Source organism: Gopherus flavomarginatus, chromosome 3, assembly GCF_025201925.1.
Source record: "Gopherus flavomarginatus isolate rGopFla2 chromosome 3, rGopFla2.mat.asm, whole genome shotgun sequence".
Lineage (NCBI taxonomy): Eukaryota > Metazoa > Chordata > Testudines > Testudinidae > Gopherus > Gopherus flavomarginatus.
The window spans coordinates 258907421-258920114 of NC_066619.1; the positions used below are offsets into that span (position 1 = coordinate 258907421).

Consider the following 12694-nt stretch of genomic DNA (forward strand, 5'->3'; position numbering starts at 1 on the left):
GTGGTGGAATAAGCATGGGGAAATAGTTTTACTTTGTGTAATGGCCCATCCACTCCCAGTCTTTATTCAAGCCTAATTTAATGGTGTCCAATTTGCAAATTAATTCCAATTCAGCAGTCTCTCGTTAGTGTCTGTTTTTGAAGTTTTTTTGTTGTAATATTGCAATTTTTAGGTCTGTAATCGAGTGGCCAAGGAGATTGAAGTGTTCTCCAACTGGTTTTTGAATGTTATAATTCGTGACGTCTGATTTGTGTCCATTTAACTTCAATGTAGCCATTTATACATATTGCACAAATACAAATTACTGCCAGCGCAGTGATATACTGCTCTTCTGTGTTGTTGCTCTTACTATTCTGGTGGAAGTTATGCCAGCTATGGGGATAACATTCTTGAGACGGATTCTGAGATGGTATAAATTGACCTAGTTCCTTTAACTTTGTCCCTCTTTTTATTCATTTCACACAGCTTGTGTTGGATTCTCCTTCAGTCTGGGACAAACAGTGGTTCAGAGGAATAACTGAGTTTTCTGATCAAAACACCACATGTAGCATATGTATAACATGTGGGCAAAGCAGTGGGTTCCTTCTTGCAATCAGAACAGTTACATTCTCCACTAAACTTTTTCTTTAGCACTGTCTAACCTCTTGGTTTTATATATGTGCAGTATATGGAAAAAATATTAACACGAATTCAGTGAACCTGAGTGGACAAAATTTTGTTTTTTTAGTGCCAAGATGTTGTGTATGGCTTTCATTTTCAATATGGCAGGTGACAGGCTTTATTTTAGAGACTTCACATCCTTCTAGCAATCAGTTATTTTTCTCCTTCCCTGGTAATCAAAGATATCCCCTCTCTCTGTCTGCCAATTGTTTCTGATTTACAGTAGAACCGCTAATCACATCGCATGTTTTGGCATCTGATTTTCTTTGTCCCTTTTCCTTCTGTCCTAGAATCTCAGATTTCAAATAAATGTTACACAGTTTACAGTTTTCATTTCTCTGAACTGTAGCTGATGCTTTAGTATTGGCCAGACACGTTATTTTAAAGCACAAGCATGTTACGTGGTGTACAGCAGTCTAGGTAGAAAGCAGTCTTTATTAACTGTAGAAAATACAAATCAGCTACATCCAGCCCTTCCCAAAGATCTACTGGCCTGTAGAGGTTTTAGAATGTGCTGTTTTTCTGTGCTATCATTTACTTGCCAAGGGCCATATTCATCAAGATACTGAATGCCCTTGATTGACTAACAGTTGTGGTAACTCAGTGCAACCCATTGGTGAATATGTGTTAAAGTCCCCCCCCCATTCCATAGGGGAGATGAGTTGATACAGCCCCAAACTAGAGGGGCCAGGCTCTTTATCTCAAGCTGTAGTAGCTCAGGCTTTTAGCTCTGGGGGTCCCCCAGTTCAGCGTGCAATGTGTTGGCCAAGATGGCAGCCATGACATCAGTACCTTGCTGGGCTGGGCCCTAGGTATTCTGTACTGTGTAGCCATTTGCACTTGTGCCGAGTGGGTGGAAGATACTAGTTTTCTGACTTGGTTGTATTTTACTCCCCCTTTTCAGTCTGTTATGCACAGGTGTAAATATTACAGGGGACCCCACAAGGCCTAAAAAGAAGTACAGGATTAGACCCAATATTATATTTCAGCTTTTATAATTTGCCTTTTAGGTTTTATCTGTTTTTTGCTCAAAGTTCTTGATTTGTGAGTGAAGAAAGAAAAAAATTATACATCCATCATGTGCCCCAATTTAAGATTTATAGTCACTTTAACACTCTCTCAGGCAGCTCGTCATGCAATATTATTTGGCTTTTTTTAAGTCTTCAATTTATATGCTAAAGTCCCTTTTTCAGACCATGACAGCTAATGAAGCATTTATTTCGGTTTTTTATATAGATCTGGTACTACACAAACAGCATCTTCAGTGAAGCTGGGATAAGTCATAAACTGATCCCTTATGTTACCTTGAGCACCAGCACTGTTGAGATTTTGTCTGCTGTTTCTTCCGTAAGTTGAATGATAAATTGGAGATGTGTACATTTGATGATAAATAACCCCCTTAGCATTACTTATTTAATGTTGAAATAAATAAATGTTACTGATTTATTATTTCTTTATTCATGGTCAAATACTTTATCAGCAACCATATATTGATGATTAAGTTCAACATCTTGAAAATACCATAGCTGAGTCCAATTCTAGACCTACTTTCCTTGACTGTGTAGGGTGTATAAATCCCAGAATGACATTTAAAGTGCATAGCAACTGCTTTAGTATACCAGTTTATCCAGATAGTGAGCTGTGAGACTGCTCATGTAAATGAGCAGAAAGAAAAGCGTGCAGAAGTTCATCCTCAAGATCCCAACTCAGAGTTGGTCTAGGTAGAAAAAGTAAGTCATTTTGGACTTCAGAAACTGTAACTTCTTTCATTAGCAGTCAAAAAGTGGTGCTATGACAATTATTCCATAGTGATTAATGAGTATCAAGCAAAATTTTTCACCTTCATGGTGTACATGCAAATGTTTGTTTGTTCACCAGCCTGTCATTTTAAACAGTGATGGGAAAGATAAGCAAAACAACCACAGTGATGATGATGTGGAGGATCCAAAGTTCCATGATCTCACTTCTAGCCCCTTCACTGGTAGCAAATACAAAGCTCTTTAGCACCAGAATCTATAATATGCCGTGAGTGTGTACTGAATTCAAATGCTAAAAATCCCCATAAAGCTTTTGATGGAGAAATAGTAGCTACATACAGTTTCCGCCCTTTGCCACCCCCATAGCAAACTTGATTAAACAACATGATACGCTATTGTGACAAAATAAAACTGAAGGTACTTTCAGTAGTTGAATAAACTGTTCACTGTTGGTCCAAGCGTATTTTTGTTTGCACTATTATAATTTAAAATTTTAAATGTTTTTGGAATGTGACATTACAGACCAACAGATTGACTACATAGGTAAATTTCATACATCTTAATTAAAGCTTTATCTGCATATATTCTAATACCATCAATATTGCATAATCATGTTGGAATTTAAAACATTTTTAAATGTCAGAGAAACAATCTTGGAAAAAAATCCATTCTAGTAGGATAACAAGTGCATTGTGGCCTCTTAAATGTTATACTAAACCAAGCTATCAACATTATTTTCATATTGTATGGGACATAAGGAGATCTCAAATGTCACAAAGGCCTTCTCCTGATCTTTGTATCTTTCCACATATCTATTTTTCGATTTGTGACAATCTCAGTTTAGATACATAGCCACACTTTTAAATAAATGGGACATTATTTTAATATTTCTGTAAGATAAACACAGAAAAGTGATTTGGCAGATATTTTTGTACGGGGAGGATGCTGATTTTTGTTTTCTGGCACTGAAAATTACATGGAGAAGGTTCCATGGCGTAAAAGCCATTGTATAAATAGGGTTTGTTGTCTTTTCAGTGGGTTGCATACTGCTAATTTATAGGGCATGTTCAGAATACATTGTTATATCTAACAGAAAATGGATATGTCTAAGTTAGTTCCTTATATCTGTGATTTCTTCAGTAAGTTTCTCATGCCCACAAGGTTATTTTTAATTCCCTTCTTTTATATTCAGTCTGCTTGCTGCGCCTCTGGAAATACTGATGTATGGAAATCTCTAACTGTTCAAACATGCTCTTTTCAGATACACTGAAACATTGCTTTATAGCCTTAATTTTATTTCAAGAATCCTCAGGCACATCTATTGTTCTATTCCAAGGGACAGCAACTTGAATTTTACATTGTCATTTGAAAATGTTATACCTTCTCTTGTTACAAGTAACTCCTAAGACTAATATAGTTTGAAGAGATTGAAGGGGGTATGTTTTTCTTTTCTTCTCTTTTTCTCCTAGTTTGTTTGTGCATTTGCCAGCATTTTATGTATGGTCAATTTCTTTGTTGATGGCAAACTTCATTGCTCTCTTGCATTGCTCTGGGTGGGAGTTCATAAGCACTTTCTTCCCAAGGAATCTGCAATAGGGTGTTTACAAGTAGCAACAAAGCTGAAACTGAAACCAGGTCATCATCAGGAATAGAACCTAGGACCAATGCACAAGTCCCTACCAAGTGACCTAATGAATTACCACCATTATTGAGATAGCAAGGGTAGACTTTTATCATCTTTGTGGACTAGCCATTAGAGGGTCCATGATGCAGTTAGGCAGTATGTTATAGAGGCAGCACGCTGTTGTGTACAAAGACAGCAGAGCGTTTGGTAGTAGTTCTTTGGGTCTACCCAACAGACAGGAGAGAAGAAAAACCATAATACATATTTGTGATAAAGAATTTAAAAAACATTCAATTCTCAATATAACCTTAATACGGTAACAGAAAATTCAAATAGAAAGTGTCCCTTTAACTTATCTTCTGGGAATAATAGCCCAGAAACACTAGCTGATGTGATCCTTGAGGAAAAACAAATATACAATAATTATAATTAAGGCTAATATTTTGTCATGGATATTTTAGTAAAAGTCGTGGACAGGTCATGGGCAATAAAGAAAAATTCACAGAAGCCCATGACCTGTTCCTGACTTTTGCTAAAAAATATCCATGATAAAATGGGAAGGGACTGGGCAGCTGTGGGTGGCTAGGAGCTCTGGGGCCCCCACCATCTATAGGGGCTCATAGATCCAGGGTCCCCCTGCTCCTCCTCCTCCCCACCCCTGTGGCAGAGGGGAGCTGCAGTGTCCCTCTTCCCCCTCTCCACCTCCCCAGTAGTCGGGAGCTGCGGGAATCCCCCTGCTGCAACCACTGCAGTGGGGTTCCCCCTGCCCCACTCCAAGATGGCTGGGTACTCCGGGGTCCCCCTGCCCTGCTGTGGTGGCCAGGGGTGGCAGGTGCCCTTTGCCCCCCCCCGTGGAGGCCAGGGGCTGCGGGGTCCCGGTGCCGCAGTGAGGAGCTGCAGGGTCCCCCTGCTGCGGGGAGCTGCCAGGATCCTCCTGCCCCCTGCATTAGCCAGGAGCTGCGAGGTACCTGCCCTGCCTGTGGCGGTGGGGATCTGTGGGATACCCCCGCTGTCCAGGGCTGCTGGCAGCTTGGGGGCCTGCTGTCTCAGGTGGCGGGAGTATCTCACAGCTTTCTGCTGCTGCGGGAGGCGGCAGGACACTGCAGCTCCCAATCGCAGGGCTGAAGTCATGGAGATCTTTGTAAGTCACAGATTTCATGACTTCCGCAACCTCTGGGACAAAATTGTAGCCTTAATTATAATATTAATTTGCCCCTTTATAGCACTGTCTCTCCAAAGCACTTTACAAAAAGTATCTCATTAATACATAGCCATTATTAATCTATTTGCTTGCTTGCTATTAGCAAGCTTTAATTATATCCCTGTCACTCTTTCTATAGAGTAGAAATCCCAGTGGTGACATAAAGAAACAAGAACTTGAAAATTGAAATGCAAATATTGCTGCAAATACCACTGTTCCTAGGTGCATGCCCAGATTGAAACTCCTGTCTAGTGTGATTCATGAAACATTTGCAGCCATACCACTTTGTGCTCCAGCACTTATGATCCCACCAGTTCAGGGGGCACATGCTGGGTCAGTATTTGAATGAAAGACCAAAGGAAATTTAAATACTGCAGGAAGTGGTCTCAGTGATTCAATATAGTAGATGACACTCTTCATTCTAAGCCGTTACTGAACCAGTGTCCTAGTTCAGTGCTATGGAGGACCATGCTGCTGAAGTTACTTTTTTTATATGTATTTATTTATTTTAAGATATGTAGAAAAACAGTGGTTTTAGCCATGTGTGCTCATTAATTATCCCATGGTACTTTTAATAAAGTAGCAGGGGTGATACCTAAAGCTTCAGGTCGCATCCAAACTCTGGTTGCCATGTTCTCCCTGTCTAAATGTCCCTTACATTTTCAGTCGGGTAGGGAGTCTTCACTTGATGAACTATTAATTATCTAGCAATTCAAAGATCCAATTGTGCAATGCATGCTCACATTAGTAACTTCATTTGCATGAATGGTCCAGCTGAATTTAGTTTGTTTGTGAAGCACTTTGGAATCCTGTGGAATGAAAGATACTGTAAAATCTAAGTAGCTCTTTTACAATTATTATTATTTACTAATAAATACAGACTGTAATGAGAAAATATCCTTTGCCAGTATTACTGCTTTTTAAAAATTTACAGCAGTTCCCTACAAAATGTTCTCTATTGCTTTTTTCCCCTTAGAGTGCTTGTGAAGAGATTTACAACCGTTTAAAACAGCATTTTCCCCTTAATAAAATTAACCATGAAACAAAAAACTGTTAATTTTATCCAAGAGCAATGTTTATGCAGAACATCATCTATAATTTTATCCAGCTATAAATAATTGCCCGTGCAAGCAGACATTTGCTTTTCTAAATTGGCTGCCATGCTAATTTGTTTAGACCACATAACATTTCAATAGCATGCATTTTTAGATGATTAAACACTTAATGTGTTTCGCTTAATACTATGAAAGCTCTCCCAAATATGTGTGGTAAGTGGTAGCCAAAGAATACTCAATGATTTATTTAGTGCGTAAAGCACTGTATTCTTCTGGTCACAAAGAATGATTCACTAATTAATCTGTATTCATGAGCTCATCCTCATTTTGCAGTTTTCAGTGTAACTGTCTGTGATCCTTATGAAGCAAATTTGTGAGCTGAAAGATACTTAGGGCTGGTCTACACTACGGAGGAAAATCGATCTTAGATACGCAACTTCAGCTACGTGAATAACGTAGCTGAAGTCGAAGTATCTAAGATCGAATTACTCACCATCCTCATGGCGTGGGATCGATGTCCATGGCTCCCCCTGTCGATTCCACAACTCCGTTCGGGTTGGTGGAGTTACGGAATCGATATAAGCGTGATATATCGATCCCCGAGCAATCGATTGCTACCTGCCGATACGGCGGGTAGTGAAGACGTACCCTTAGACTAGTATCACACCACATACAAATGTAAAATCTAGCAATGCTATAGTAGTGGAAAATAGCTGCCGTCCCAGGAACTTTTTAAGAGCATTAGACATTCTTCTATGTGTATGTGTATGTAGTGGTTGTCTTTTACTACATGGGGAATCTGGACTCAATAATGTAGGGCCAAATTCTGATCACCTAATGCACCTTGAGTAGTACCTTAATCCACATGTATATTGAGGTCAATGTGACTATTTCTGGCTTAAGATACTACTCAGTGTGAATAAGGGTAATCTGGACTGTTACGTCACTTTTTATAAACCAGTATTTATAAACAACTAATATTGGAGTGATGACGTAATGGTCTTCTGGCAAAGGGGACAAGAGAGATGTCTGATGGTGGTGTTGGCTGGCAGTGGTGGCTTGTGTTGTGTCTATGCACCACCACCACCATTAAGGCTCAGAAGACCGGTCTTTTTTTCCCTTTTGATAATGAGAGTTGGAAATACAACTGCTGCAACTTTGTTTTATTTCTCTGAAGTGTCCCAGTGCTTCATTCTTTGCCTTGCCACATTTGCTGCCCTCCTGCTTCTTGTGTTTGAACTTAACATGCTTCAGTGCTGTGCTGTATAGTGTCTCAGATCATGCCTCATAAACTTGAATGCTAAGTTGTAACCCAAGACATGACATGCTGTGCTTGGATATTACTACAAATTAATATTGATAATGTATATGTTTTAAAGAAATATTTATTATTTCTCAGATTATGTGAAAAATTCTTGTGAGAGGCATGTTCATTTATTTTCAGTCCATATATTGGTCACCTATCACGAAGCATCCAAACACTATTCATTAAAAACCAAAGCGCCAAGCACTGAAATCTACCAGAAAGAACCAGCCATTTCAAATTCTAGTTTAACTAAGGCTATGTCTACACTGACACTTTCATCGCTAAAACTTTTGTCACTCACCCCCCTGAATAACAAAAGTTTTAGCAGCAAAAAGTGCTGGTGTGGACAGTGCTTCATTGGTAGGAGTGTGCTCCTGGCAACAAAGCTACCGCTTCTCGCTGGAGGTGGTTTTATTTTGTTGCCGGGAGAGCTCTCTTCTGCGGTAAAGTGCAACCACACAGCACACCTTACAATGGCGCAGCTGCAGCAGCACAGTTACACCATTGTAAGGTGCAGTGTAGACAGAACCTAAGAAAGTAATCTGGTACAAGGCAAAACCCAGCATTTCCTGCAACCACCTCATCACCAAAAGGGGTTACTTGCCAAAACCATGGGTTAATGGGATGAGAGGAGGGAGTACTATAATAATATTTAGCTCTTATGCAGTGTTTTTCATCTGCGGATCTCACAGGAGAGAAGCAGCATTATTCCAGTTTCTCAGATGGTGAAACTGGGCAAAGAGAGGTTAAACAACTTCCCCCAGGTCATACGGTCAGTCAATATGAAAGCAAGGAATAGAATTCAGGTCTCCGGAGTCTTGTTCCAATAGCTCTTGTATACCAGGTTAGAAAGTCAGAGATAGACCAACTGAAACAGATGGGGACTTCAGCATGCTTAAAAGATATCCAACAAGGGGAATCCAATGGACCTCCTTCAGGAGCTGTTCCTCTGCTGAGGATCTTTTGACTGATCAGACTGAATCTATAGACTAATGCCATCAATTGCTAACAGCCCCCTATAGGGTGCTGAATGAAGGAAATGTTCAACAAGTAGTCGTTTGAGGGCATAAGAACATACCCACCCAAGCTGATGCAAGAGCCAAGCAGGACATGTATTTATTAAAGTGTGATGTGCCCAAACTGGGTGCCTCAGGCTAACCATCTAAATCCATATTTAGGTACCTAAATAAAAGCGGCCTGATTCTTTGTTTCTTTTTGCAACAGGATGGTTCATGCTGTAGGAGAAATGACTGTGCTGTGAATAAAGGAGCTATAAGTAAAACTATAAATCCACTCTCTGGTTTGTCTATTACTCTTTTCTTAGACACAAGTGACTGTACCCTGAATGATGAATAGACATGAGAGTGATGTAGATTTAATTATCTACTTAATCCTACTGTTTAAGATGGAAATAGCACACAACTGGCAGGTCACATTAGTCACATAAGTCTGAATCTAAAGAGAAGCTCTTATTCAGGACAGTATTAATCAGAAGCATGTCAGGAGAAAAAAGGAATATAAATAATCATTTTAATATTGAAAAGTAGTGGAGCATATTTAATAGCAGGTCTTAAGATATTAAGAGGGTAAAATTTGGAGTTTTCTTAATAAAGCTTGGGAGTTGGGGAAAATTTGAAATGAAGTATTCAGGAACCTACCATAAGAACTACAGAATTGGGACCTGTTAGCAATTCCACTTCCTTATATAATCAATTTCACCACATAAACACGGTCAGAATTTTTGAATATGCTCTGATTTCATTATGTTAACGCCAGTCTCTGTAGCTGACTCAAGTGGAAGTGATTGGCAGTTGCTTTTTAACTGTATTTATTCAAAGGAATTGTCAGTCAGGAGCTAGTTGTGTGTGATCTGTTGATACAGAATATAGTTCCCTTATTGACTGGTGTTATATGAAGTTGTATTGCTACCTGAAGAAAGTTACAGCACTGGAATTTTAAGGTTGCAGTATTAATTGCACAGAAGCCAAGAATTTCAGAGTTATGTTAATCACAGGAACCGCCACAACTCCTCCTTCCAGTGTGTGTGCTCATCTCACAGTGAAGTGCTATCTTTTGTACTGTTTGGCAGGTAGCACAATCCAGTATAGTAGAAAGCCATTGCAGTTTTTCTGTAATCATAGGTGGACACATGTAGAATTTCCTTTTATGCCATATACAGTGGTTTAAGGTACAAAAAGATTTCTACCAGTTTTTACTGGTTTGAGAAATGTTCCCAATATGGATAAATGGTGAATGCAGAACCATAAATACTTTAAAACTGGTAGAAACATTTTTCACACAGAGTAACTCAAACATCTATGTGGGTTTTGCTAATTAACTTTTGAGCTAGTTATCATTTGTCAAAAGAAGGGCTTATCGTCAAAGACCATATGTTATCTTAACTATAGCATTCTTTACCAGTGAAACATGCAATAACTCATAACAAGCTCAATAACATACAATAATGTACTCTACTCTACTTGCGCTACATTGATGACATCTTCATCATCTGGACTCATGGAAAAGAAGCCCTCGAGGAATTCCACCGTGATTTTAACAATTTCCATCCCACCATCAACCTCAGACTAGACCAATCCACGCAAGCGGTCCATTTCCTAGACACTACTGTGCTAATAAGCGATAGTCACATAAACACCACCCTATACTGGTAACCCACTGACCGCTATACTTACCTACATGCCTCCAGCTTCCATCCAGGATACACCACACGATCCATTGTCTACAGCCAAGCTCTAACATACAACCGTATTTGCTCCAATCCCTCAGACAGATAAACACCTACAAGATCTCTATAAGCATTCTTAAAACTACAATACCTACCTGCTGAAGTGAAAAAACAGATTGACAGAGCCAGAAGAGTACCCAGAAGCCACCTACTACAGGACAGGCCCAACAAAGAAAATAACAGAACGCCACTAGCCATCACCTACAGCCCCCAACTAAAACCTCTCCAGTGCATCATCAGAGATCTACAACCTATCCTTAAAGATGATCCCTCACTCTCACAGATCCTGGGAGACAGACCAGTCCTCGCTTATAGACAGCCTCCCAACCTGAAGCAAATACTCACCAGCAACCACACACCATACAACATTAACACTAACCCAGGAACCTATCCTTACAACAAAGCCCGATGCCAGCTCTGTCCACATATCTATCAAGTGACACCATCATAGGACCTAATCAATCAGCCACACCATCAGGGGCTCGTTCACCTGCACATCTACCAATGTGATATATGCCATCATGTGCCAGCAATGCCCCTCTGCAATGTACATTGGCCAAATCAGACGGTCTCTACGCAGAAGAATAAATGGACACAAATCTGACATCAGGAATCATAACTTCAAAAACCAGTGAGAGAACACTTCAACCTCTCTAACCACTCAGTGACAGACTTGAAGGTGGCAGTTTTACAACAAAAAAAACTTCAAAAACAGACTCCAAAGAGTGACTGCTGAACTCAAATTAATATGCAAATTAGATACAATTAACTCAGGCTTAAACAGAGACTGGGAATGGTTGGGTCATTCCACTAATTGAATCTATTTCCCTACGTTAAGCTCTCCTCACATCTTCTATGGGTCATCTTAATTATCACTTCAAAAGTTTTTTTTCTCCTGCTGATGATAGCTCATCTCAGTTGATTAGACTCTTCCTGTTGGTATGCATACTTCCACCTTTTCATGTTCTTTGTATGTATAAATATCTCCTGTCTGTGTGTTCCATTCTATGCATCCTAAGAAGTGAGCTGTAGCTCACGAAAGCTCATGCTGAAATAAATTTGTTAGTCTCTAAGGTGCCACAAGTACTCCCGTTCTAATTACATATATGACTTTCTTTTTATTTATTTGTTGAGATCTTTTCTTCTTTAGCTTTCTATTTAATTTCAGTGGAACACTGGGATCAATAAGACAAGGGGAATGGGAAATTCAGGAAGTATTACCATACTATAAATAGAAATAACAACAAATACGTAGTGTGAAAAAACATACCAGACTGTGAAAAAAATGCTTTGGTGTAGTTGTGTTTTGCTTCCTTTCCATTGTTTTTTTTTCCCCCACTGAAAACCAATCAATATTAGGAAAGAGTCAAATGATTTCTTAGGTAAGAGAATATTAAACTTTTATACAAGATGTAAGGATTTAGTGTCACTCCCAATCTGCTCGTAACGCTGTGGGTATGTGCATACATACACACATACACAAAATGGTCCAAACTTTTCCCCCTTCCTGGGGTTTTCTTTATTATTCATGTAACAGCCATAAATTTCAACCTAATCTTGGCTGTTTCTCAGATTGCTCCTTGTATGAAATCTTTGTTCATACCCCTAGTTTCCTTTGTGTCACAATGACATTCATACTCTTTCTCTATTACAGAACAAAACCACAATGTTGTGTAACAGAGGTTTCCCATGCACAACCACCACCAACTCATATATTAAAATTAAGAAATCCAGTTATGTAAAATGCATTGCAAAGCATCCAATCACCAACAACTTGTAGAAAGTACAATCTTCATCCAGCTCAATTCAACATGTGTCTCATCTCTCACAACCATAAACAAATGTCCTACCAGGCATCTGACGAAGTGGGTATTCATGCTCCAAAACGTCTGTTAGTCTATAAGGTGCCACAGGACTCTTTGTTGCTTTTACCAGAACAAGGTTATCCATGTGCATAAATGTTTTCAAAACTGGCTCTTTACTGGTAATTGAGGGCTGACAACATCTCACAGAATTGTTCAGCACTTTCTGTATTCAAGTCTCAGACACAGAAACCATCAGAAGTTTTTATAACGTTCAATTTTTAGAGTGGCTATTGCTTATTAGATTCAACAGGGTACAAAAGTTTAAAACATAGCATGAAATTGTAACTTGTCATTTCCTATGTCTTTATAGTCCTATTTTATTTATATAAAATTTTTAAATCCTTAAGTAATGCCCAAACCAGTTTCTTTTGCTATTTAAAATAATAAAAATCTCTTCATCTTATTACTTAAAATAACTGGAACAATCCAAAGATGAAAGTAAAATGAATGAAATAACTTGAACTGTAGACATGACTTCTG

General features: G+C 39.1%; 1 protein-coding gene across 2 annotated transcripts in view; it reads left to right on the forward strand.

Moving 5' to 3' along the window:
* Positions 1-12694, forward strand: part of SLC2A9 (solute carrier family 2 member 9) — a 180547-nt gene that overhangs the window by 83164 nt on the left and 84689 nt on the right. The window contains exon 8 of one of the 2 annotated variants that reach the window (XM_050947775.1): positions 1897-2007. The exons of the other annotated variant lie outside the window; for it this stretch is intronic. Within the exon in view, the coding sequence (XP_050803732.1) occupies positions 1897-2007 (111 nt within the window). The remainder of the gene's footprint in view (positions 1-1896; positions 2008-12694) is intronic. 2 annotated transcript variants of the gene reach the window in all.